Source organism: Stegostoma tigrinum, chromosome 40 (genome assembly GCF_030684315.1).
Source record: "Stegostoma tigrinum isolate sSteTig4 chromosome 40, sSteTig4.hap1, whole genome shotgun sequence".
NCBI classification, from domain to species: domain Eukaryota; kingdom Metazoa; phylum Chordata; class Chondrichthyes; order Orectolobiformes; family Stegostomatidae; genus Stegostoma; species Stegostoma tigrinum.
The window spans coordinates 17,022,457-17,050,034 of NC_081393.1; the positions used below are offsets into that span (position 1 = coordinate 17,022,457).

At 51.7% G+C, this 27,578-nt stretch overlaps 1 protein-coding gene and 1 non-coding gene across 2 annotated transcripts in view; both read right to left on the bottom strand.

The window, feature by feature from the left end:
• Window positions 1–1,538: 1,538 nt before the first annotated feature.
• Window positions 1,539–1,609, bottom strand: trnag-ccc (transfer RNA glycine (anticodon CCC)). The gene has a single exon. It is a non-coding gene; the product is annotated as a tRNA-Gly (tRNA).
• A 5,046-nt stretch (window positions 1,610–6,655) lies between these two features.
• The window catches only part of LOC125447974 (serine/threonine-protein kinase 10-like), a 49,588-nt gene continuing 28,665 nt past the window's right edge, over window positions 6,656–27,578 (bottom strand). Inside the window, exons 9-20 of the mRNA XM_059641078.1 lie at window positions 24,788–26,506; window positions 22,069–22,290; window positions 21,924–21,950; window positions 20,017–20,147; window positions 18,481–18,604; window positions 17,402–17,578; window positions 14,352–14,481; window positions 12,553–12,677; window positions 11,309–11,494; window positions 10,145–10,270; window positions 9,103–9,216; window positions 6,656–7,507 (exon numbers count right to left, since the gene is read on the bottom strand). Coding sequence (XP_059497061.1) covers window positions 7,373–7,507; window positions 9,103–9,216; window positions 10,145–10,270; window positions 11,309–11,494; window positions 12,553–12,677; window positions 14,352–14,481; window positions 17,402–17,578; window positions 18,481–18,604; window positions 20,017–20,147; window positions 21,924–21,950; window positions 22,069–22,290; window positions 24,788–26,506 — 3,216 coding nt within the window. The 3' untranslated portion in view covers window positions 6,656–7,372. The remainder of the gene's footprint in view (window positions 7,508–9,102; window positions 9,217–10,144; window positions 10,271–11,308; window positions 11,495–12,552; window positions 12,678–14,351; window positions 14,482–17,401; window positions 17,579–18,480; window positions 18,605–20,016; window positions 20,148–21,923; window positions 21,951–22,068; window positions 22,291–24,787; window positions 26,507–27,578) is intronic.

Genomic DNA, 27,578 nt, shown 5'->3' on the forward strand with positions numbered 1-27,578 from the left:
GGTAAGGGCTCCATCCGAACCATGCCGGGACCAGAGTCCTGATGCACCCATAACTAGGTCTTTAAACGAAAGCAGCAAGTGGGTTCAGTTGCATGAAAAGTTATGAATAAATGTTAAAGAGGGAGGACTCAGCAGATGTTACGAAAGCTTCCAGAACAAGTTATAGGACAAAGTGTATGGAAAGGGTCAGGAATCTAACTTCAGACACAGCAGTTGAGAGGGAACTGTCAGGAGGGGGCTGTCAATACAGGGCTGAGGGTGTCATACATATAAATACACATAGTACACAAAACAAGACGGATGTGCTTGTAGCACAGATTGAAATTGGCAGCTACAATGTTGTAGGTATTACAGAGACGTGGTTGCAAGGGAATCAGGTCTGGGAACTAAAATAGTGATCAGAGATAATCGGAACTGCAGAAGCTGGAGAATCCGAGATTACAAAGTGTGAAGCTGGATGAACACAGCAGGCCAAACAGCATCTTAGGAGCAGGAAAGCTGATGTTTCAGGGGGTCTAGGCCCAAAATATCAGCTTTTGTGCTCCTAAGATGCAGCTTGGCCTGCTGTGTTCATCCAGCTCCACACTTTGGTATCTGGGAACTAAAATATACAAGGATACACGTCCTATCGAAAATATTGTGAGCAGTTTTAGGCCCTGTATCTAAGGAAGGAAGAGGGGCATTGAAGGGAGTCTAGAGGAGGTTTACAGGAATGATCCCGGGGATAAAGGGTTGTCATATGAGGAGTGAGTGAGGACTCCGGGTCAGTACTTGATGGACCTGACTGAAACTTACAGAACACTAGTGAGTGTGGACGGGGAGAAGATGTTTCCACTCTGTAGGAGAGACTAGGACCTGAGGGCACAGCTTCAGGGTGAAAGGGGTGGCCCTTTCGAACTGAGATGGGGAGGAATTTCTTCAGCCAGAGGGAGGTGAATCTGTGGGAATCATTGCCTGCAGAGGGCTGTGAGGGGCAAATCACTTGAGTGTATTTAAGGCAGAGCCAGGTAGGTTCATGATGAGTGAGGGGCTGAAGAGTTATGGGGAGAAGGCAGAGAATGGGGTTGAGAAAGATATCAGCTGTGATTCAATGGTGGAGCTTGACTCGGTTGGCTGAATTCTACTCCTACCGTCTAAATATATATCAAGTCACAATACAGTAAATGTCTCGATGGCGCCGAACGAATGTATCTTTGAAAGGCACAGATCCTTCGGGCAAGGAAGCCGCAAGGGCGCGGGTGGGGGGCCGTTCGGCCCGAAGCGTCTGGCCTGGCGATCGAGCTCGACCCTCGCTTATTCTAACACGGCAGTTTCACCTCGGAGGGGGCTCGTTTCTCCGCTTGTACTATCTTTGCTTTCCGATCAGGCGGCCTGCAAAGGGGAAGGTTTCGAATGGGCGTGCAGGCGAGAGAAATGCAACCCCGGGATCTTTTCTGAGCAGCGGACGCGCCGGAATTTAGTTGCAACATTTAATGCAGATACTCCCTCTCGGGCAGCGAGTTATCCAACACAAAAAAAAAAGCTGCTGCGGGAGCCTGTGCGCCGCCCGGGAATCGAACCCGGGTCGCAAGAATGGGAATCTTGCATGATACCACTACACCAGCGGCGCTCGGCGCTGCAAGCCCTCAGAGACCAGCCTATGGTGTGCTAACAGCTCTCAAGTGTCGAGGTCTACCCTCGCACTTTATGATGAGGGTCACCTTCTTTCTCCCAAGCAATTTCATAGCTCACCTGTAAATGATAATTCCATTGTGTGCATCTGCGTTATGTCTTTGGCCTCCAGGGTTTTGAAGTTGGGCTGCTTTCTTTTAAAATTAAGTTTGATTTTGTTTTCATTTTGCCCACCACTTCAGTTCTTAGACAACAAAGTGTGAAGCTGGATGAACACAGCAGGCCAAGCAGCATCTCAGGAGCACAAAAGCTGACGTTTCGGGCCTAGACCCTCACTGAAGACCCTGTTCCTGCAACCTTCGGGTGGCATCGTTGTGACACCGGAGGAGGCCCAGGATGGACATGGAGCCTCTTTGACCTGTCTGTCTCCTCTCCACCTATCTGCTCCTTTATCCATCTTGTATCCACCTCCCACTTCTTTCCCTATTTATTTCAGAACCCCCCTTCCCCTCCCCTATTTGTGAAGAAGGGTCCCGGCCCGAAACCTCAGCTTTCCTGCTCCTCTGATGCTGCTTGGCCTGCGGTGTTGGCAGTCAGGGATGTGGATCCACAACTGCAGGGAGGAGTGGGCCTGAAATTGCAAAGGTGAATCCATCCGATCCTTCCGCCTGCCTCCACGGACAGGTTGGCACTGCCACGGTGTGCCAGCTCTGCCACCCTCAGGGTCTGCTGCACACTCCACCACCCTAACTATTGGTCCCCAGCTCCAAGGTCATAACAACAAGGGGGCAGAGTACCTTGACCCAAGTCCGGGTGTCCCCTCTTCACGTGGAGGCAGGGCACTGCCAGGATGCTACCCAGTCAGAGGACGAACTACACAGAGTCTCAGCTGGGCCCCTCCACACCTTCCTGAGCCTTGGAGGTCCAAGCAGGTCAAGGCAAGAAGACCCTCGGAACGTTGAGTCGAGGCGCAACCCCACCAACCTCCACTCCTCCTCCGGCCTGGCGTGGGGTCTCCCCATCACACCTCCAGGGCCAATGGGCTCCACTTCCAGAACCAGGGGGTGCACTGACACCTTGTGGCATGTGGACGGAGAGGAAGCTGTTTCGAGGGCACTTTGATGGTATGGGTTGTTTCTGTTTTGTAAATACCATTGGCACCATAAACGGTCATCCACCACTTTCTAAAGTATCAAATAGAACCTATGTTCTAACACCTTTCAGTCCTGAGGAAGTCCTACTGCACCTGGAGTGCTAATTCTGTCCCTCTCTCTCCACAGATTCTGTTGAGTTTCTCCAGCACTCTCTTTGCATGTTACAGTCAGAGCCCTTGCCTATCGCTTAATGTTTGATTCAATCCATGCACATCATTGAGAAATGTACCTCCATACAAAGGACCTGAATTTGATGCATTACATCTACTGATTTGGGTGACAGGCAGAATGTCATTTTTGTTTTTGGCTTGACTGCTCAATCTCTCTTCATTCCCTGTCTCTGGAATCAATCTTGCGAACCTCCTCTGCACTGTCTCCAATGCAACCACGTCCCTCCTTGAGCAAACTGTACACAATACTCCAGGTGGAGACTCACCAATGCCTTGCACAGTAGCAGTAACACTCGCCTACTTATATACTTTATTTCTTCAGCAATAAATGCCAACATTCCAGTTGAATATAAGAAACTGGAGCAAGAGTAGACCATCTGGCCCCCTCGAGCCTGCTTTGCCATGCAGTAGGGGCATGGCTGATCTTTTCGTGGACTCAGCTCCACTTACTCACCCGCTCACTGTAATCCTTAATCCCTTAACTGTTCAAAAATCTCTCTACCTTTGCCTTAAAAACATTTAAGGAGGAAGCCTCACCCGCTTCACTGGGCAGGGAATTCCGCAGACTCACAACCCTTTGGGTGAAGATGTTCCTCCCCAGTTCCATCCTAAATCTGCTCCCCTTTATTTTGTGGCCGTACTCCCTTGTCTTAGTTTCACCCGCTAGTGGGAACGACCTTCCTGCTGCTATTTTATCTATTCCCTTTTTATTTTATATGTTTCTATAAGATCATCCCCCCTCATTCATCTAAATTCCAATGAGTATAGTTCCAGTCTACTCAGTCTCTCCTCGTAAGCCAACCCTCTCAATTCTAGAATCAACCTAGTGAACCTCTTCTGCACCGGCTTTGGTCCCAGTACGTCCTTTCTCAAGGAAGCAGACCAAAACTGTCTACAGTCCTCCAGGTGCAGCCACGCCAGCACCTTTTATAGCTGTAGCATCACGTCCCTAGTTTTCGACTTCCTTGTTACTTGTTTCTCAAACATTCAACATACCTTACCCTTCCAGAGTGATCGGGGCATGTTTCATGACCAAGGGCCATCTCCTTATTGCCTTCTGTACAGCAGATCTGATCAGGGTTACCATTACCCGACAGGATATTTTTCAATGTGCAGGGTGAACCAATGGCTTTCGCCCTATATACAAGTTTGGCTGTAAGTCTGATTGTATAGTGTGTAGGACTGTCGGAATCCCGGTGTGCAAACTGACCACTGAGGGTAGTTTTACGGCACACAATCGTAGAGAAGCTCCCGGCCAAATCCTCACCTGGGACACTGAAGAAAGTGAACCCTTCCATTTCAAACACAAATTTGTGAGCCGGATACAGCCCGTTAGGACATTTAAGGAAATAATTACACACAGCCAACAGATTCAAGTATCGCAAATATTTCATCTACGCGTTAGAAATTATGCAACCCCTCTGCCAATCACAGTCCACACATTGGCCAGTCAGCAATCTACCCTCATGCTGATTTCTCCCCTTGAATTGGGAATTCTTGCAAAGTGTCCTGATGAGCACAAGAGGGAAATCTTTGACGTAAGTTCTTTCTCGGCAAGGCTGGGTGAAATTGAGATCAGAGGATGGAGGCTGATCCGGTGGGAGGTTGGGGGGCGGCGGGGGGAACTGACAGGATAGTGAAGCTAAGACCACAAATAGATCAGCCACAATCTTAGTCAGTCTTCTGATTGGTATGTCCTTGTGTTCATCAGCCAGATCCCGGGGTGGAATAATGCACCAGCAATTATACAAAATGAAATCTCCAGCAAGGTCCCTCACCAACTTCTACATATACACCATTGAAAGCATTGTGTCCGGGTGCATAATGGCCCAGTATGGCAACTGTTCTGACCGGGAGGTCACTACAGAAAGTGGTGTGCACAGTCCAGACCATCATGGAAGCCAACCTGCCATCCATGGACTTTCATCATGGTGGCCAACATCATCAAAGACCCATCACTCCTGGTAATGATCTGTTCCGTCAGGCAGAAGGTACAGAAGCCTCAACACATGCACCAACAGGTTCAGGAACAGCTTTCCAGCCGTTATCAGACTGTTGAATGGACTCTAACCTCAGATAATGTAACCTGTACGCCTCCAAGTCTTTTTGATCTGCATACCTTTGCTTGCTGTGATGTGCCTGTACCACTTGTAAACAAAGATTTTCACTGTGTTGTGGTGCACATGACAATAAAATCAATCAGTTAAGACAGTGCTAATGGGAACTGCAGATGCTGGAGAATTTGAGATAACAAAGTGTGGAGCTGGATGAACACAGCAGGCCAAGCGGCATCTCAGGAGCACAAAAGCTGACGTTTCAGTCCTAGACCCTTCATCAGAGAGGGGGATGGGGAGAGGGAACTGGAATAAATAGGGAGAGAGGGGGAGGCAGATTGAAGATGGATAGAGGAGAAGATAGGTGGAGAGAGACAAGTTAAAGAGGTGAGGTTCGAGCCTGTAGATTCTATCTCCATCTTCCATCCACTTTACTATTCCACTGCTTTTCTCCACTGGAGACTTCAACACCTGTAAATTGAGGGCATATTCTGTTTCTTTTGCCTCTGACAGTGCAGCACCGCAATGAGTGCCAGTCTAGAGTTTTGTGCTCCTCAACTAGGACTCGAACCCACGTGTGCTCCCTACAGATTCACGGTTGGCTCACAAGAGAAAACCACCTTTCCTTTATCTTTGTTGTTGCTCACTTGTTTTGAGGGACAGAGTGTGGTAGAGATACAGTAACAATTCCGCAGTTTGTGCAGGTCCTGTGTACAACATTGCATTAACCGCAAACAAAATCAGACACACAAAAATGCTCCTTCATTTTATTTACATTTGTACACAATAATGTTAACAATTGAAAAAGAAATTTCACACAAGAATTGGGTACCTGATTTGGGGAAAAATTGGGATTTGACGCATGGTTGGAATGACTGAGACAAGGTTAGCTCCTCACAGGCTAACATCTGACACAATTTCTCCCCTTCGCTGGTGGGTGTGAGCTTGGACTCCCTTAAACCTCTGTGAGCACGACCCAGCCTCCTCATCCACCCCTGGCACTGCTCCTCCACAGTCTTTTGCAAAATACAATGGCATGGCTTACTTAGAGTCTTTACTCCAACTCTTGTATTTGGAAAATTGGTTGATGAAACCACGAGGAACGGATTTATCAAATACATATTTTCTCAGATGGACAAGGGCAGAATTTGTTACCCACCCCAATTTGCCTCTGAACTCATTAGGCCATTTTGGAGGGCTGTTACTTGTCAACAATAATTTCTTTTTATTCATTCATGGGTGTGGGTGTCACTGGCCGGGTCCAGCCTTTATTGCCCCGTTTCCCTCCCCGACCCCCAATTGCCCCCTTGAGAAGGTGGGGGTGAGCTGCTGCAGTCCCGTGTGATGTAGGGACTCCCACACGGTGCCCTCAGGGAGGGAGTCCCAGGATTCTGACCCAGCGACGCTGAAGGAACGGCCGATATATTTCCCAAGTCGGGGACGGTGAGGGGCTCACAGGGTGAACCCGCAGGGGGTGGTGTTCCCATGTACCTGCTGCCCCTTGTCCTTCTGGATGGAAGTGGGTGGTGGGTTTGGAAGGTGCTGTCTGAGGGGCCTCGGTGAGTCGCTGCAGAGCATCTTGTAGACGGTACACACTGCTGCGACTGAGCGTCAGTGGTTGGCGGGGGGGGGGGGGGGTGGGGGGCGCGATATTTGTGGATGTGGGGCCAATCGAGCCAGAGGGCGGCTGCTTTGCCCCTGGATGGTGTCGAGCTTCTCAACTGTTGTTGGAGTTGCCCCCATCTGGGGCAAGTGGAGAGTATTCCATCACACTCCTGATTTGTGCCTTACGGACAGTGGAGTTTAAGGAGTCAGGAGGGGAGTTACTCGCTGCAGGATTCCCAGCCTCTGACCCGCTCCAGTAGCCGCAGTGTTTATGTGGTGGTCCAGCTAACTATCTGGTGAATGGGAACTCCCAGGGTGTTGACAGTGGAAGGGGGGATTCAGTGATGGTAACACCATGAATATCAAGGGGCAATGGTTAAATTCTCTCTTGTTGGAAATGGTCACAGCCTGGCATTTGTGTGGCATGAATGTTATGTGCCACTTGTCAGCCCAAGCCTGGATTTTATCAGATCTTGTTGCATTTGAACACAGGGCTGCTTCAGTATTGGAGGAGTAGCGAATGGTGCTGAATATCGGCACTTATGGGGGAGGGAAGGTCAGGATTTCTTTCAGTTTTAGATTTGTTGATTTTTAAAGAGCCAGTAGCCCCTGTGCTGGGATTCAAACCCCTGGTCCTCGGGCATTAATCAGGGCTTCTGGATTACCATCCCATTACCACAACACCGGCCGTTGTTGGAGGGGGTTCATTAGCCAGGCACCGAATGCCACCACGTATCCTCCAGTGGCACAGGGAGGGGGGCGAGCGCCTGGAGACTGTCTACGATGGGAAGCTGGGGAGGGGGAAGAACCGGGAGATCCTGTGCAGCGAGGACTTGCTGGTGTCCGGCTCACTGCTCCGCCGGGAAGGGGCATCCTGCTGCTGGCGCCGACGCATGAGCTCTTCCTCAAGGATCTGCGGAAACACAGCGGCAACCTCAGAGCTCCATGAATGCGCAGAGTAAACTCGGACCACAATCAAGAGCACTGGCTCGCATTCCCATTTGGTGAGGCAACGAGCAGGCCATTCGGCCCCTCAACGCCATTCAGTCAAGTGCGCTTTTCATTCATGGCATGTGGGCATTGCTGGCTGGACCAGCACTTGTTGCCGAGAGGGCAGTTCAGGTTCAATCCCATTGCCCATGTGTAGGTCAGATTTCCTTCCCTGAAGGATATTCATGAACCAGATGGGATTAGACTCTCAATTCCAGATTTTAATTGAATTCAGATTCCGTGGCAGGATTCGAACCCAGAGCGTGACCTGAGTTTCTGGATTAACAGTCCAGCAATAATACCATCAGGCTATCACCTCCCCTGGGTCCTAACCCAAAGTGGCGTAGTGACTGTGATAAGGTGGAGCTCATAGAATAGGAGTTCCCTGACTGGGCTGTTAACCTGGTTCCAATCAGGGAGCCCTGGCTGACAGATATAACCGGGAGTGTCAGAGGTTCTGTTCACTCTGAGAGAGCCGGATCAGTGTCAAGGATTCTCGCGTGTAAATGGCGGGTGATGTGGTGATGGGATACCAGCCCCTGTGGAGTTACTTTGGGTGGGGCTGGAGGTAAAGTGGGTATCACAGATAGACCGGTCCTTTCCAAAGCACATGGGGCAGTAGCTCAGATCTTTGACACTACATTTTGAGGAGTGATCTCTTCTGCTGCTTGGCAAAAGGGACTGACTTTGGATGTATATTACACCTTTCCGAGTTCGGAAGCATGGAGACTGCACTAGGAGCATGCCCTTTAGCAGACAGGTGCGGTGGGCCAATGTTCAGCTTTCTTGGGCCTCGCAGGGTGAACGTGATGTCTCTCTGAATGGGTCGCCATTCTCATGCAATACTCCAAACAACAACAACTTGCATTTATTTGGCCTCTTTAGTAAACATTTGGGGGCGCTTTGGCAGTGGGGAGGCAATAACAGGTAGCAAGCTGAGCCCAAGCCCAAGCCCAAATAGATATTACAACAGGCTGACCATTAGATTAAACAATCAGCTCTGAAGAGAGATGCAACTGGATGGATAAGGGGAAAAGACGGGAGATTTGTCCCAACGCAGTTGCTCTTAGAGTGAGGTCAACAGTCAGCAAGGGAAGGAGGTCCAGAGCATGGAGCGCAGGGTGGCTGAGCTATTAAAATCGAGGGCATTCTGATGAGAATGAGTAACGCGCACGTGTGTGTGCTTGTGTGCATGCGTGCGTGCGTGTGCGTGTGTGTGTGTGTGTGTGTATGCATGTGTATCTGTGCGTGTGTGTGTGTGTGCACGTGTCTTATGTGTGTGCATGTGCATCTGTGTGTGTGTGCGCGCGCGTGTGTGTGTGTGTCTGTGCATGTGTGCGTCTATGTGTGTGTGCATGTGTGTGCGCGCGTGTATGCACGCGGATGTTTCTGTGTGCGTGTGTATCTGTTTGTGTGTATGTGCGTTTGTATGTGCGTGTGTGCGCATGAGTATGTGTGCGTGCGTGTTTGTATGTGCGTGCGTACGTGTGCGCGCGTGTGTGTGTGTGTTATAACTACCTCTTTGCGGGATGCCAGCCTCTCCCTCCATTCCTTCAGTTCCATTGTGTGTTCCTCATCGAGCGTCTTCAACTTCTCTCGCTCCCGATTGACCAACAGGCTCAACTTCTCATTCTGGCAAAAGGAGCAAAGAACTCAAGTCCCGTCCGTGCTCAGCATTTCAATGCTTAGCTTTTAACAAGTTTGGCACCAGGTCGAGCTGTCCATTTGGGGTTCTAGCCCACCAGAGCTTCCCAAAGGTCTGGGAGATCCCAGACCCTGCAGAAACTCGGAGGTTAATGCCACGGGAAGTATAAGCTGTGACGGCGGCCTCACGGTCAACGAGATGCGCTGGCCAGGTCGGCTCAGGTCTCCCATCTCTTAGGAAGGTGTGGAAGAGCGACCTTCATTGGATCTCCATGGTGTACAGTGCTCTGACAGTACAGACTTTCAGGGAGCTCCAAATGACCAGCTGGGAGACAACACTGCACACTGCAGTGTCCCAGTGTGACGGACCCTTTACCCTATTTAATCTTAAATCATTGAGTTGTACAGCACAGAAACAGACACTTCTCTTCAACTCATCCTCGCAGACCAGTGTCCCAGTTAGTCTAGGCCCATTATCCAGCATTTGGCCCATATCCCTCTAAACCATTCCTATCCACATACCCAGCCTGATGCCTTGTAAATGTTGTAACTGTACCAGCCCCCACCACGTCCTCCGGCAGGTACGGCCCTCTAGTTTTGGGCTCCCCCTACCCTCGGAGAAAAGATCTTGGCTATTCACCCTGTCCATGCCCCTCATGATGTTACAAACCCATATAAGGTCACCCCCTCAGCCTCCAACGCCTCAGCCCCTCCCTGTAGCTCAAACCCCCCCCCCACAAAACCCTGGCAACATCCTTGTAAATCTTTTCTGAACCCTCTCAAGTTTCACATCTCACCCTGCCAGTGTCCTTTACTCTCGCCCCACCTCAGTCACGACCTATCGGAAGGTGTAAGACTGAGAGAGGAGTACGTTGCAACGTCCGGCAGCCTCTCTAGGGCCTTGGTGGCGAATTACCTGAAGGTGCTGTAACTCCACCACGTTGGTGTCACATTGCCTCTGCCGCTCCTTGAGTTGGGTATCATGCTTCTGCTGCTGGCGCTGCCTCTCCTCTTTCTGACGAGCCTCTTCCTGAACTAGAAACTGGCAAAGAGGGGGTTAGTTTGTGGCGCGCCTCGGTTTGGGTTGCTCTCGGTAATGGCGACTGGAAACCGCTTCATGAGAGGCCCTTTAAAAGGAATGTGGCATCCTTAGCCAGTCTGGCTTTACCTGTGACATGGTTGAGGTCTCTCCGGCCATCTGAAATGGCTGAGCAAGCCACCCAGTCAAGGGAGGTTAGGGATGGGCACTAAGAGCCCACCTTGCCACTGGAGCCACATCCCACAAATGGAGGATAAAACCCAGCTCGTCAAACGGAGCGCAGTTCCTCGCCCTAAATCCAATACCTACCCGTGCTGTCTAATCTATCACACCTGCCCTGAACCTAATGCGGGACATCAGCTGCCATTTGTTTCCTTTGAGGGGTCCCCCCACCAAATCCGGAAGATCACTGATCTGATCGTGCTCTAAGCTGTCCATTCTCCGAGAGAAAACTTCCTTCCCATCTGTGTCTCAACTGAGAGACGCTGCCCCCCCGCCAACCTGTCCAAACTGTATCCCCTAGTTGTGGAGACATTCTCTTGGGCCCCTCTCAGTCTAGCCCAATCCCTCAGGATCGTACATTTCAGCAATTTTTACAAACTCCAATGGGTAATGGGCCCGACCTTTCCCCCAGAAGGCGAAAGATGTTCTGAGGGAGGGGCAGCAGACCCCCGCAACGTTAACTTCTGATTTCTCTCCGCGCGTGTGCTGCCAGACCAGCTGAGCTCTTTGAGCACCTTCTGCTTTTGCCTCAGAAGACAAAACCCTTTCAGTTCCCCTGAGCTGCTCTCAAGGCAAGGAAGCCGAATACGTTACTCTATGTGCGGGCTCCCCAAGGCCGTGTCGCAAGACTTCACAAATTTTAGACGCCATCCCACCCACAACCCCCTTCCAAAGAGGCCAATATGCCACTTGCCTCCATAATTACTTGCTGCATCTGCATGCAAACTTTTTTATTCAGGTCTTGGAGATGTATCCATGCTGGTTGTTCCCCTGTACCTGTGGTACAGGAGTGTGTAAGGGGTGGGGGCATTAGCTGACCTGTTTGATGAGCTCCTTCTGCTCCACTGCCCCGATGGCCTTGATCTTCAGGCTCTGCTTGAAGAGGTTCAGCCTGGCCTTGCTGTCTTGCCGCTGCATCTTTGGCAGCCGGGTCCTCTCCTGCGCCTGGTGGCTCTTCAGGTCCTCTAGGAGGCCGGTGTGATCGTGGACCATTCTCTCCATCTCCTGGGGGAGCAAGGCAGCAGCTCTTCACATGCCCGAAAACGGGGAGAACCGCGGCGGTTCGCAAGATCGGTTCCTGCTGCCCTTCCCCCGCGCGCCCACCAACCTCAACACCCTTCGGGCCTACTTTTGTGATATTTGCCAGCTGCCTCGTGCTTTACCTTTCTGGCAGGGGAGGACACAGACTGAGACACATGTTGGGGCAACATATTGGAGGGGGGGGGGAACAGTTTAGATCGGTGCACAAAGAGATTTTTATTTTGTTCTTTCACGGGATGTTTGGAAAGGCCAGCATTTGTGGTCGGGCCCTGACTGCCCCAGGGAATGACTGCCTTTCCAGGCCGTCTTGGAGGACACAAGAGGCTCAGTTGTCCCTTCAGTGTCACTGGGCCAAAAATCCCGGGACTCCCTCCCTAACGCCACCGTGCGGGTGCCCAGAGCCCACACGGGCCGAAGCGATTTGAGAAGGCAGGCTAACCCACCCCACAACCCCCCCATCCGCCCCCGTCACCTTCTCCTCTAGGTGGGGGGCAATTAGGGATGGCAAATCCGTGTCAACTGAGGGAATATCTTCACCTCTGTTTTAAAGGGGCTTGGAAATGGTGACCTTACCCAAACCCCCAGCACCCCCACCCCCACACCCCCAGTTTGAGATTCTCCCAGAGGAAGAGACCTCCTTCCCCACACCCACCTGGTCAAATCCCTTCGGATGGGCAGGGCTCGAGAGGGCACCAGACCATAGCAGCACCAGGTAGGTGCAATGGGCAGCACCAAGGGCTGGATAGAGATGGCAAAGGGCCATCGGTGGTGACAGCCACACACGCCAACAGAAACCAAACCAAACGCCGCAGCACCCCCACCCACCCCAGACCCTGTGCCCCTCCGACACGCTGTACCTACACAGCGCAGCAACTCTGACGGCTCACATTCGGATCCAGGCCCCGCCAGAACCCACCCAGGCTCCAATAGTGAGGAAGCTGAGCACGGTACAAACGGCAGGGACCCCGCGGGCCTCGCTCCCATCGCCGAGATTCCCGGTGTTTTTTTATTTGCTGGCTCACCTTGTCGTGACGTTTGAGTAGCAGTTGCCTCTGCAGGGAGCACTGCTCCTTGACCTGCTGCTTGAACAGATGGTATTTCTCCTGCAGGTGGCGCTGCTCCACGTCCCAGACCACCGCCTCACGGTCTGTGGGAGGGAGCGGGGAGACAGGGCGTTGGGGAGAGAGACAGGATGGGGCGCGGGGAGAGGGGGACAGGGCAGAGAGATGGGAGGGGAGAGAGAGAGAGAGAGAGAGAGTGATGAAGTGGGGACGGACGGGGGGGGGCAAGACAGGGGAGACAGATGGGGAGAGGCAGATGTGGGGAGAGGGAGGGGCAGGGGAGAGAGAGAGATGGGGGGAGAGACGGGGAGAGATATGGGGGGAGAGAGAGAGAGACGGTGTGGGAGGGACGGGGGGAGAGACAGGGGAGAGAGATGGGGAGAGGCAGATGTGGGGAGAGAGAGGGGCAGGGGAGAGAGAGAGATGGGGGGAGAGACAGGGGAGAGATAGGGGAGAGAGAGATCGGGGAGAGACAGGGCAGAGATAGGGGAGAGGCAGTGGGGGAAGATAGGGGAGACAAATCAGTAGTGGGGGGAGAAAGAGAGTGGGGAGAGACAGTGCGGAGAGACGGGAGAGGCAGGGGAAAAAGGTAGTGGGGGGAGAACGAGAGAGTGGGGAGAGGCAGGGCAGAGAGTTAGAAGAGAGTGGCAGGGCAGTTAGATTGGGGAAAAAGATGGGGAGACGGATAGGTGGGAGAGAGAGAGAGAGAGGGTGGGGAGAGACAGGGCAGAGAGATGGGGGGGGGAGAGAGAGAGAGAGAGAGCAGAGGACAGGGGAGAGAGATAGAAGGGAGAGAGACAGGGGAGATACAGAGGACAGAGATGGTGGGACAGACAGGAAAGAGGGGAGATATGGTAAACGATCTAGACAGGCAAACCAGCAACATCACCAGGTGTTAACTTTTAGAACATTTTGCAAAGCTCCTGGCTCAAAAAACTGGTCAGAAAATGTAACTGGCACCAGCATCTATTAACAGCCTTAAGAATAATATGTGTGTGTCTGTGTGTGTGTTTATGTTTGTGTGAGTGAGTGTGTGTGTGCGTGAGAGTGTGTGAGTCTGTGTGTGTGTGTGAGTGTGAGTGTGTGTGTGTGTCTGTCTGTGAGTGAGTGAGTGAGTGAGTGAGTGAGTGAGTGAGTGAGTGAGAGTGTGAGTGTGTGAGTGTGTGAGTGTGTGAGTGTGTGTGTGGAGAGTGAGTGAGTGAGTGTGCGAATGTGTGCGTGTGCGAGTGAGGGTGAAGAGTGGTGTGATGTTCAGGGAACACTCCTGACTGACTGATAGATGTTGGTACATCTCTATACTTCATGTATTGACTCTAGCTGTCTTGTGAGCTTTCAAGGCACAAGAATTGCAATGTCATGTGAAATTCCTCACCCACTTGCGAAACCACAATTTGTTGTGTATTTGTCGCTTTGAAATCCAATCTCTGCAACTTAAAAGCAGAAGACATAGGGGCAGAAGCAGGCCATTTGGCCCATCCAGTCTGCTCCCCCACCCAATGAGATTTTGGCTGACCCGATCATCCTCAACTCCAGTTTCCTGCATTTTCTCCATATCTTTTGCTTGCCTTTGCTGATTAAAAATCTGTCTTCACCTCTCACCGAGAGATATGAACTTTGTCAGGTATAGTGATGTGACAACAGTTGTGCTGCGACGGTGAGGGACCTTCATGAAGGCAGTGCCCCTTCGCCTGTGTTGGGGGGACCGAAGCATCAGATGGTTTACAGGGGTCCCAATACCCTTTGTAACTGTGTACTCTGACCTCTCTTGAGCTGCTGCCCTCTCATGAGCCGCTCAAAATCCGTGGAGGAAATTCTGGTCTTCCGTTCCTGAACAATCATTTGAAGCGTCTCATTCAGCTCTTGTTGTTGCTTCTGGATGAATTCTTGCTCCTGAGAATGATGCAAAAACTTGCGATTATGTAGCGCCAGTGACAGACACGTTGAGATTTGCGCACCAATAGGTCGGAATGTCATCTGGTTTTAAGTCAGGGTTTTTAAGTTTTGACATATGGGTTTTGCAGTGTGTGTGAACAGTTTAGTGGCTAACTCACTGGAAATCCTGCAGCCATGCAGTTTCATTTCACCACAGCTTGGAACAGCCAGCTTAGGCACAAATTTTACTTCTTACACGTCGGGGGAACTTTACAACGACATTTTACCTGTCCCTGGGGAGTGTGTGATGGGGGGGGGGCAGTGTAGAGGGAGCTTTACTCTGTATCTAACCCCGTGCTGTCCCTGGGGAGTGTGTGATGGGACCCTGTACAGGCAGCTTTACCCTGTATCTAACCCCGTGCTGTCCCTGGGAGTGTGTGATGGGACCCTGTACAGCCATCTTTACTCTGTATCTAACCCCGTGCTGTCCCTGGGAGTGTGTGATGGGACCCTGTACAGGCAGCTTTACTCTGTATCTAACCCCGTGCTGTCCCTGGGAATGTGTGATGGGGGTACAGTGTAGAGGGAGCTTTACGCTGTATCTAACTCCATGCTGTCCCTGTCCCCGGGAGTGTTTGCTGGGGGATGTAGTAGAGGGAGTTTTACTCTGTATCTAACCTCGTGCTGTCCAAGTCCCTGGGGAGTGTTTGATGCGGGGGGACAGTGCAGAGGGAGTGTGACTCTGTATCTAACCCTGTGCTGTCCCTGGGGAGTGTTTGATGGGGGGAACAGTGTAGAGGGAGTGTGACTCTGTATCTAACCCTGTGCTGTCCCTGGGGAGTGTTTGATGGTGGGGGGGAACAGTGTAGAGGGAGTGTGACTCTGTATCTAACCCTGTGCTGTCCCTGGGGAGTGTTTGATGGGGGGAACAGTGTAGAGGGAGTGTGACTCTGTATCTAACCCTGTGCTGTCCCTGGGGAGTGTTTGATGGGGGGAACAGTGTAGAGGGAGTGTGACTCTGTATCTAACCCTGTGCTGTCCCTGGGGAGTGTTTGATGGGGGCAACAGTGTAGAGGAAGTGTGACTCTGTATCTAACCCTGTGCTGTCCCTGGGGAGTGTTTGATGGGGGGAACAGTGTAGAGGGAGTGTGACTCTGTATTTAACCCTGTGCTGTCCCTGGGGAATGTTTGATGGTGGGGGGGAAAAGTGTAGAGGGAGTATGACTCTGTATCTAACCCTGTGCTGTCCCTGGGGAGTGTTTGATGGGGGGAACAGTGTAGAGGGAGTGTGACTCTGTATCTAACCCTGTGCTGTCCCTGGGGAGTGTTTGATGGTGGGGGGGAACAGTGTAGAGGGAGTGTGACTCTGTATCTAACCCTGTGCTGTCCCTGGGGAGTGTTTGATGGGGGGGACAGTGTAGAGGGAGTGTGACTCTGTATCTAACCCTGTGCTGTCCCTGGGGAGTGGTTGATGGGGGGAACAGTGTAGAGGGAGTGTGACTCTGTATCTAAACCTGTGCTGTCCCTGGGGAGTGTTTGATGGGGGCAACAGTGTAGAGGGAGTGTGACTCTGTATCTAACCCCGTGCTGTCCCTGGGGAGTGTTTGATGGGGGCAACAGTGTAGAGGGAGTGTGACTCTGTATCTAACCCTGTGCTGTCCCTGGGGAGTGTTTGATGGTGGGGGGGAACAGTGTAGAGGGAGTGTGACTCTGTATCTAACCCTGTGCTGTCCCTGGGGAGTGTTTGATGGGGGCAACAGTGTAGAGGGAGTGTGACTCTGTATCTAACCCTGTGCTGTCCCTGGGGAGTGTTTGATGGGGGCAACAGTGTAGAGGGAGTGTGACTCTGTATCTAACCCTGTGCTGTCCCTGGGGAGTGTTTGATGGTGGGGGGGAAAAATGTAGAGGGAGTGTGACTCTGTATCTAACCCTGTGCTGTCCCTGGGGAGTGTTTGATGGTGGGGGGGAACAGTGTAGAGGGAGTGTGACTCTGTATCTAACCCTGTGCTGTCCCTGGGGAGTGTTTGATGGTGGGGGGGAACAGTGTAGAGGGAGTGTGACTCTGTATCTAACCCTGTGCTGTCCCTGGGGAGTGTTTGATGGGGGCAACAGTGTAGAGGGAGTGTGACTCTGTATCTAACCCTGTGCTGTCCCTGGGGAGTGTTTGATGGTGGGGGGGGAACAGTGTAGAGGGAGTGTGACTCTGTATCTAACCCTGTGCTGTCCCTGGGGAGTGTTTGATGGTGGGGGGGGAACAGTGTAGAGGGAGTGTGACTCTGTATCTAACCCTGTGCTGTCCCTGGGGAGTGTTTGATGGGGGGGGGAACAGTGTAGAGGGAGTGTGACTCTGTATCTAACCCTGTGCTGTCCCTGGGGAGTGTTTGATGGTGGGGGGGAACAGTGTAGAGGGAGTGTGACTCTGTATCTAACCCTGTGCTGTCCCTGGGGAGTGTTTGATGGTGGGGGGGAACAGTGTAGAGGGAGTGTGACTCTGTATCTAACCCTGTGCTGTCCCTGGGGAGTGTTTGATGGTGGGGGGGGAACAGTGTAGAGGGAGTGTGACTCTGTATCTAACCCTGTGCTGTCCCTGGGGAGTGTTTGATGGTGGGGGGGAACAGTGTAGAGGGAGTGTGACTCTGTATCTAACCCTGTGCTGTCCCTGTGGAGTGTTTGATGGGGGGGGGAACAGTGTAGAGGGAGTGTGACTCTGTATCTAACCCTGTGCTGTCCCTGTGGAGTGTTTGATGGGGGGGGGAACAGTGTAGAGGGAGTGTGACTCTGTATCTAACCCTGTGCTGTCCCTGTGGAGTGTTTGATGGGGGGAACAGTGTAGAGGGAGTGTGACTCTGTATCCAAAACTCTGCCTGCTGTGGAATGTGAATCGCATGTGTGACTACATTTGGAAGAAGGAAAGTAATGATGATATAGGAGCACTTACTTGCTTTTTGTCCTGCAGTGATTGCCGCTGTTTTGAGAACTCTTTAGCTTGTTGCGTTTTGAGGCGTTTAGCTTCATCGCGCAGTCGGTGAGCGTAGTCTTGCTCCAGCCGATCGATAATCTGTCTGTAGTGCCGCTCCAGGTTCTCAATCTCATGGTCATAGTACTGCTTCTTATTCTGTCCGGGTATCAACAACACAGGTAACATACGGAAGAGTAAAGCTCCCTCTACACTGTCCTCGCACCCCCTCCCACATCAAACACTCACAGGGACAGGGACGGCATGGAGTTAGATACAGAGTAAAGCTTCCTCTACACTGTCCCCCATCAAACACTCACAGGGACAGGGACGGCATGGAGTTAGATACAGAGTAAAGCTCCCTCTACACTGTCCCCCATCAAACACTCCCAGGGACAGGGACAGCACAGGGTTAGATATAGAGTAAAGCTCCCTCTACACTGTCCCCCCATCAAACACTCCCAGGGACAGGGACAGCACAGGGTTAGATATAGAGTAAAGCTCCCTCTACACTGTCCCCCCATCAAACACTCCCAGGGACAGGGACAGCACAGGGTTCGATACAGAGTAATGCTCCCTCTACACTGCCCCCCCCCCATCAAACACTCCCAGGGACAGGGACAGCACAGGGTTAGATACAGAATAATGCTCCCTCTACACTGCCCCCCATCAAACACTCCCAGGGACACGGACAGCACAGGGTTAGATACAGAATAATGCTCCCTCTACACTGTCCCCCCCATCAAACACTCCCAGGGACAGGGACAGCATGGGGTTGGATTCAGAGTAAAGCTCCCTCTACCCTCTCCCCGGCTATCAAATCCTCCCAGGGACAGGGACGAAAACACTGACTTGAAGCCTGTGAAGCATGGTGAGCGAGGCGTTGAGGTAAAGCGTGAATGGACAATTGTGCAATATCCATCTCGGTTTGAAGAGTGTGAGGCTGTGGAGGTGAAGCTAACAGCATCGGTCAGAGGGACGAGGCTCAAGCCTCACATACAGTGGGTTAAAGCAGGGCCAAGCTGAGCAAACAGCCCTAACACCGCGTCCATCCTGCTCACCATCATCTCCTGCTCAATTTGGCGGATCATCTGTTCCCGTTGTTGCTGTAGTTTCTGGTCGAGTTGGCTTTGCAGACGCTGCTCCTCTCTCTGCAGGAGCCGGAGTTCCCGCAGCTCCTGGCGCCTGTCATCAACCAGGGACACAGTCACTGACTACATACAGCATGGAGGCAGGCCATTCGGCCCATCAAACACACACCCACCCTCTGAACAGCACACCACCCAGGCTTTTCCCAGCCCATCCCTGCATTCCCAATGGTGGACCAACACTACCTTGCGCATCCCTGGGCACTATGGGTAATTCAACACAGCCAATCCACCCTAACCTGCACATCCCTGGGCACTATGGGTAATTTAGCACGGCCAATCCACCCTAACCTGCACATCCCTGGGCACTATGGGTAATTTAACACGGCCAATCCACCCTAACCTGCACATCCCTGGGCACTATGGGTAATTTAGCATAGCCAATCCACCCTAACCTGCACATCCCTGGGCACTATGGGTAATTTAGCACAGCCAACCCACCCTAACCTGCACATCCCTGGGCACTATGGGTAATTTAGCATAGCCAATCCACCCTAACCTGCACATCCCTGGGCACTATGGGTAATTTAGCATAGCCAATCCACCCTAACCTGCACATCCCTGGGCACTATGGGTAATTTAGCACGGCCAACCCACCCTAAACTGTACATCTTTGGACTGTGGGAGGGAACTGGAGCACCCGGAGGAAACCCACACAGACATGGCGAGAATGTGCAAACTCCACACACAGACAGTCACCTGCGGATGGAATTGAACCCGGCTCCGTGAGGCAGCTATGCTAATCACCGAGCCCCTGTACACCACACACTGCCTGCCCTCCAGTGAGAAAGGCTCGGGATAACATATGGGGGTGAAGTCACAGGTGTTACTGCCTTCGAACATGCCCCAAGTCGAGGAAAAGACAGGGCCAATAAACGTAAACCATTTCCACTGGTTGGTGATTCTGAATCTGAGAATTAGAGCCGAAATGTTCAGCAAGGATATTAGGAAGCACTTCGACATATGGTCGAGGTTTGGAATTCTCTTCCACAAACATCAGGGGATGCTGTCTCAGTTGTTCATTTTCAATTGGAGATTTTACTGAGCAAAGGGATATGGGCCAAAGGCAGATATCTGGAGTTGGACACCTCAGATCAGCCATGATCTCGTTGAATGATGGCATCATCATGAGGGGCTGAATGGCCTCCTTCTGCTCCCAGGTTTGTTTAAGTTGGGTGGAAAGCAGAAAAAGAGGGCTCCCTGGCTTCAGAAGTTGGCTTTCCTCCTCCAAAGGTCAACGTCGACTCCACGGTCAACAGGTCCATGTCATGATGTTTACACAGAAGAGGCATAAGGGGACTGGGGAAGCCATTCAGCCCCTCAAGGAACAAGCCCACTTCCCTGCGGCAACCCTGGACTGTGTCTTGCCATCCCAAGCCTCTGGGCAGTAGAGAGGGAGGAGACGCGGTGCTGGGGGCTGCCTTGGTCACAATGCTGAGGTCTCCTCACCTGGCTGACCGCATGTCTAGGTCCTTCTTGTTATCCTCGCTGACCACCTTTGAGGTGGTGACGCTGACTTCCACGCCATCCACCACAAACTTCCGGGTTTTCTTTAATGTCTTCCGCAGGGTGGGGCGATCCTGCAGGGCAGAGAGGGGATTACATTCGTGGGGCGCCCTGCAATGCTCACTTGCCTGGCCGCGACTGTGCCCACCGGTAACTCTCCAGGTCATCAGAAAGAGAGTTCACAGGAATCTTATTGCCGCTGGTCCCCTCCATTGTTCTAGCACCCGTCCCCTGTGGCTAATGCAATCCCATTGTACTTTATACAAGTCGCTGTGTTGTTGGGAGAGTCGTCATGTCACTGGTCTAGTAAATCAGGGTCATTCATTGGAGAGTCATGGGTTTGAATGCAACCATGCTCAATTAGTTAATCAATTCTATTAATTGAATCCCTACAGCATGCAAGCAGGCCATTCAGCCCCACACCAATCCTTCAAAGTGCAGTGCACCCAGACCTACCCCCCTACCCTAACCCTATGACCCAACTAGCCTGCACGTCCCTGGGCACTATGGGTAATTTAGCACGGCCAACCCACCCTAGCCTGCACATCCCTGGGCACTATGGGTAATTTAGCACGGCCAATCCACCCTAACCTGCACATCCCTGGGAACTATGGGTAATTTAGCACGGCCAATCCACCCTAACCTGCACATCCATGGGCACTATGGGGAATTTAGCCCGGCCAATCCACCCTAACCTGCACCTCCCGGGGCACTATGGGTAATTTAGTATGGCCAATCCACCCTAACCTGGATATCCTTGGACTATGGGAGGAAAGTTGAGCACCAGGAGGAAACCCACACAGGCACGGGGGAGAATGTGCAAATTCTGCACAGACTGAGGGTGGAATCGAACCCGGGTCCCTGTGAGGCCACAGTGCTACACACTGAGCCACCGTGCCACCCATTCGCTGACACACTCTGGAATCAAAAGGTAACCATGACAAAAAAAAATCATTGAATCTCATTTGGGCCTATAGGGTTCACTCATATCCTTTATGGAGCGATGTCTTACCTGGTCTGGCATACACGTGACTCCAGACCCATGCTTGGCTCTTAACTGCCCTCTGAAATGGCTTAGTTAGCTTTAGCCGCTCAGTTCAAGGGCGATTAGGGATGGGCAATAAATGCTAACCTTGGCATTGACAGCCGCATCCCATGGAAGATTAAAAAAAAATTACCACCATTCTGTTGTGTCTTGGTAAATCTTCCTCACTATCCTGTTTTGATACCATCACCCTGAATTCTTGTGATTATTTCTCTGCCTGAATTAATTTGTACTGTTTTGGATTACATATTATTTTGGTTCGACCCTCGTCAGGCGACGCTGATACCCATCATGTTATTCCAGAGAAATGATTTGTCTCGAGTGTACCTTATTTTCGATTATCTGCGATTATTTCTCTGCCTTAATTAGTCGATTAATAGGCCACCCTTCACTGGTTACTTGTCAGCACTTTAATCGCACTGTTTGTATTAGTGTGACGAACTCTTGATTAGCTGTAAACACTTGTTATTTACCCTGTCGACACTCTACTCATCACACTATCTGCTGATGTTCTGAGCTACCTGCAATTATCTTGCAATGATCTCCCTGCCTGTATATTCTGCACCTGTGAGTCTCCCTCCACTTCACCTTACGAAGGAGCAGCGCTCCGAAAGCTTGTGATTTGACATAAATCTGTTGGGACTATAACCTGTTGGCTGGATAATCTGTTGGGAATTGGGTGTTGAGAATTTGCACATCACTTTTGTTCATCTCTGCACTTGAAGATACAATTTTGCTGCCCCTTCTTTAACAATCCAATCTGTCGGAAGGAAGCATCGAACAACTCGTGGAGAAAAATACTCACTTGGTCGTCGAACAGGTCACCCTGCATCTGGAAAAGGAGAGAGAGGACAAGCAGTCAGCCACTGAGACCGTCGCTAAAATTGCTGGGGTTAGGGAAACGTTTAGTATTAGCGGCGAGAGCAGAGAATGTTGTCAGATTGAGTTACCTGTTTGGAAACCACACCACCAGGGCAAAGGGGGACGTCATCAGATTCGATATTGTCTGCTGCAAATGGATAGGAACATCTCCTTTCCCCGGTCTCCCCGTCTTGCGATAGTTCAACACAAGTATGGATACCAGTGGATGGACAGTATGCTTCTCGTTTCAGCACAGATCGGCCATTTTTCTCCAGTCTTCCTGTTTCCTTGGAAATGGCTGGCTCAAGAAACTTCGTTTAAACAAAAAGGGTGAGAAGCACAGAATTCTTTTTATTATGTTCGCAAACTTGTGCCTCGGCTCCCCCCAGGCCGAAAGCTGGACCCTCAGGCCCTGGGTCGAGGGAAAGCTGGCTTCCGCAACTTGAGTTCCCGGTTTTGTTTGTCATTTGTACAAAGGATTGAGACGAGAATGTAGATGGCGCGGTTTGTACGTTTGTGGATGACACCGAAATTGGTGGTTTCATGACAGGGAAGAAGGTTCCTGGACATTACAAAGAGATCTTGATCATTTGGGTCAGTGGGCTGAACGGGGAGAGGCAGATGGAGTTTAATTTGGATAAAGGTGAGGTTTTGCACTTTGGTAGAACGAACAAGGGCAGGATTTATACAATTAATTGTAGGGCCCTGGGTAATGTTGTAGAACACAAAGAACTTGGGGTTCAGGTACAGAATTCTTTGAAGTCTGCATCAAATGGAGACAGGGGGATTAAGAAGGTGTTTAGCACGCTTGCCTTCATTGCTCAGACCTTTGAGTAGAGGAGCTGGGGACATCATGTTGAGGTTGTACAGGGACGTCGGTGAGGCCTCTTCTGGAGCTCCATGTCCAGTTCTGGTCTCCCTGTTATAGCAAGGATGTTATTAAACTGGAGAGGGTTCAGAAGGGATTTACCAGGAAATTGCCAGGAATGGACGGTTGAGTTCCAAGGAGAGGCTGGGACTTGTTTCACAGGAGGTTGAGGTGTGGCCTTACAGAGATTTATAAAATCATGTGGGGGAATAGAGAAGGTGAATGGCCGGGGGGTGGGGGGGGGGAGGGGTCTTTTCCCGAGGGTAGGGGACTTCAAAACTCGGGGGTATATTTTTAAAGTGAGAGAAGAAATGTTTAAAAAAGACATGACGCGTGATTTGTTTTTCACACGGAGACACGTGTGGAAGGAATTCCCAGAGGAAGCGGTGGACGGGGTACAGTTACAACATTTAAAAGGCACTTAGATAAGTATATGAATAGGAAATGTTTGGAGGGACATGGACCAAAGGCAGGCAGGTGGGACGAGTTTAGTTTTGGATTATGTTCGGCATGGACTGTGTGGACTAAAGAGTTTGTTTCCATGTGGTGTGACTTTCCGACTCTAACTGAGGGGGTTCATAATCTGACCACAGTCACTACTGTTTATACTAAGCAGAGAGCTGGCAGGAGGAAGATGGCAGGAAGATAGCGAGCTTGTATTAAGCTGTACACTCACGACTAGCGGATGCCTCAAAACGTGCTGGCATACTTTTTATTTAAATGACGTGTGGTCACTGTTGCAAGATAGGATATGTGGCAGCCAATTTATGCACAGCAAGCTCCCACAAAAGAAATGGGACTGTCACTGGGTGCTCTGCATTTAAGGAGGGACAGATTTTGCCTGGGGAGAGCTCTGGTAGCATAAGGGTCTTTTGCAACCACTTTTGTATCCAAATTCCGGTGTCGCTGCACCCAGAAATTGTTCTGATGGCTCAGTGGTTAGCACTCAGGGACCTGGCTTTGGTTCTAGACTGGCTGTGTGGTGTCTACACATTCTCCCTGTGTCCATGTGGGTTTCCTCCCACAGTCCAAAGACGTGCAGGTCAGGGTGGATTGGCCGTGGGATATTGCCCCATAGTGTCAAGGGAGGTGCAGGCTTGTTGGGGGGGTGGGGTTTAGCCATGGTAAACGCAGGGACGGGGTTGGTCGGGGTGCGATGCTCTTCAGAGGGGCAGTGAGCACTCGATAGGCTGAATGGCCCGTTTCCGCAGTGTAGGGATTCTTGGGGCAGGTGGAGCCCCTGTTTACCATCTCACATGAGGGAAGGCTTGGTTGGAAGCACTCACAATTCCTTGTCGCTCCATGCCCCAATCCCAGGACCCTGGGCACAAAATCATGGCTGACCCTCCCAGTGCAGTGCTGAGGAAGTGCCGCACTACCAGAGGCGCTGTCTTGTGGACTCGGCTGTCCACTTTAATGGATGTGAAAGACTCCAACATCATTGTTTCAAAGAGGAGTCCTCTCCCAGTGTCCTGACCAATATCCTGAATCAACATCACAGGAACAGGGGAGGTTATGACGGTATTATGACGACCATTGTCAGGAAAAACCCACCTGGTTCACCCAGGTCCTTCAGGGAAGGAAATCTGCCACCCGTACCTGATCTGGCCGACATGCGACCCCAGACCTTGCAGCAATATGGTCGACTCTCAACTGCCCTCTGAAGTGACCCAGCAGGCTCTGTAGTTCATAGGCAACCAGGGGTGGGCAATAAATGCTGGCCAGCCCGTTTACACCCGTGAGTGAATTAAAAACAACAAAAAAAAATCACCCCATTAATGTTTGTGGAATCTGCCTGAGTGTAAACTGGCCCAGTGCAGACTGGCAGTGACTCACTGTTTCGCGCTGGTGCAAGGCAGCCTGATGGGTGCTACACAAATGCAAATCACTTTAGTTTCGAAGTCAAGCTTCGCCATTTTCCGCTGATTTGGAACCCCTACCTGTGTCAGTGGGGCCTGGCGGTGTGTAGTATCTTCACCTGGTGAGATATCGTTGACCTTGGCCTCGTCTCCTGGCTCATCCTCCTGCTGTTCTCCCTGGCTATCAGCTGATACCTCCTCGCGGCCTACATGCTCGCATCCCTCAGCCAAACCTTCAGTGCCCTCGTCGGCGCTGTCCGCCTCTTCCACAAAGTGGGCGCAGCCATGGGGGCCCGTGTCTTTCAGGACGTGGGGCGTGGCTCCTTCCTCTTCCGTCTGTTCACCAGCGACCACCCAGTTGATCAGCTCCTCGACAACGCAGGTTACCACGGCGAACTCGCCGCTGCGGCCCGAGTCTTCCTCAGCTTCGGCTGGGCCGCTGCCCCCCGGCTCAGCGATGTCCTTGCCGTCGGCCAGCGCCTGGCCTTCGGTTTGAGGCCCTGTCCATTCTTCGCACTCGAACCGATCGGGTCCTCCTGCCGAGATGCTGTCCTCGTTTTTCCCCACAGCCTCTGCCTTCTCCAACTCCGTCACCACATGATTTACCGCCTCTTCGAACCGAAGAGATTCATTTGAGTGCCCACTGTCACGACTTGGTGTGAGAGCCGAGGGCAGTGCCCCGGTAGTTTCGATGGCTGCGACAGATCTTGGCAGGCCATTGCTTGCTTCCTCTGAGTCCAACCCTCCCTCTGTCATCTCTTCCAGCACCTTAGCTGCGGGTTCAGCACTTGACCTGTCAACCTCTCCCACCTTTTCCAGCAGCACTGCAGCATCCTCTTGGTGCGTACCATTTTCGCTTGGTGGCTGTGTGTGAGCGACTGATGTTTCTTCCTCTGGACCCTGCCCGCAGGCCCAGCAATCCTGGGAATTCGCCGCTCCTTTCACGACCGAGAGGGCATCGCCTTCCACGTGCGAACTGCCTCGATCCGTCTCTATGGTTTCAGCGTTCCCGGGTACCAGGGTACAAGAGGAGATCTCTCCTGGTGTTGGCCCATTGCTCATATCTTCCAGCACTCCAACAGGCTCCAGACCTGATGGGCTCCACTCTGGGAGGAAATCTGCTCCTGGAGAATCCGATTCTGTGGTTCCTATCAATGGGCCATGAGCTTCACTTTCTGCCTTCCCAAATATTGGTGCAGGAGTCTCTGGCTCTGCTGGACCCTCTCCTCCTGAAGTTGATGGGCCAGTAGGATCTGCTCTTGAGTTCTCATTGCTTAGTGTCAGCTCGTCTCCGTCCAGTCCCAGGTTGGGTGCGCCATCAGTTGAGTCTTCAGCTGCTGTGTGCCCGGGCTCTTCCAGATCGGCTTTGCCCACCATGGGCTCAGACCTTTCACTGGCGTTGCCTGGGCTGGCACACCTCTTCTCCACCTCGCTTGAGTGAGCACTGCGATCCTTTGCGCCCGCCCCGGTTTCTCCCCACGGGCTCACCGGAAGCTCACTGCCTGCGAAATCAGACCTCGTGACTGAGGTCTCCGATGGGAGCTCCCTGGCGATTCCCATCTCACCCTCGCCCGGCACCGTCGGGTCCTGGCTTTCCACGGACACCCCCAACGCTCCGTAACCAGCCGAACAGTCCACTGATCCGCCAGCTGCGCTGCCCAAGGTGGGGCTCCCAGCTTGGCCTCGGTCGACTGGCTGTTTGCTTATTGGCTCTTCCTCCAGAGACATCTTGGTGGGGCCCATTGGAGCCTGTTCCTCTGAACTGATTGTATTGTCAGAGCCCAGTTGGGATGCCAGAGCCTGTGAGGAGAGGATGAAAAAGTACACCTCTTGACGAAATGACCAAAGCAGCTGAAAGTACCTCTGAAAGTGAAAGGCTTTAATGTGCATTCAAACCTCAGTTTGCTCTATTGATATTGGGATTCAACCCTTTCATGCTTCGTTTTTTTGAAGACAGAACTCATGCAATTGCATATCTATTGTCAGAAGATCACAAGGTGTGGAGCTGGATGAACACGGCAGGCCAAGCAGCATCAGAGGGGCAGGAAGGCTGACCATTTGGGGTTGGGACCCTTCTTCAGAAGACGTCAGCCTTCCTGCTTCTCTCATGCTGCTCGGCCTGCTGTGTTTTGTACACCTTGTGATCTCAGATTCTCCAGCATCAGCAGTTTCCCACTATCTCCCGATAGTCAGGAGGCTAATTTGGAAATTGCCTTGCCCTTGTGCATTGAGTTCCACCTCACAGTTCTGGTCACAGTGTGGGACTTACAGTGGCTACTTCAACCTCTCTCACTGTAAGAGTGAGAGAGAGAGAGAGAGAGAGACAGAGAAAGAGAGAGCTGAATAAGTCTCAGGTTAAGAGGCCAATCGTTTAGGGAGAAAGAAACTGCAGAACATTTCAACACACAGGGACTCAGGAGCGGGGGGCTTGTGTATAAAACACAGAAAGCTAGCACACAGGTACAGCAGGGAATCAAGAAGGGTTAGTGGAATGTTGGTCCTTATTTGAAGGGGGACGGAGTGTAAGAGTGGGGAAGTCTTACTACAACTGGACAAGATGCTGGGGAGACCACATCTGGAGCACTGTGAGAGGTTTTGGTCCCTTATTTAAGAAACAATATCATTTCATTGGAGGCAGTTCAGCAAAGGTTAACTACGATGATCTCTGATATAGAGATATCAGAGGCTAAACAGGTCAGGACTCTAACTCACTGGAGTTTAGGAGGATGAGAGGTGAGTCCATTGAAACATATCAACAGGGTCAATGCTGAGAGGGTGCTCCCCCTCACGGGAGAGTCCAGGACCAGAGGGCACAGCCTCAGAGTAAAGGGGGCACCAATTGAAGGCTGAGGTGGGGAGGAATTTCTTCTCT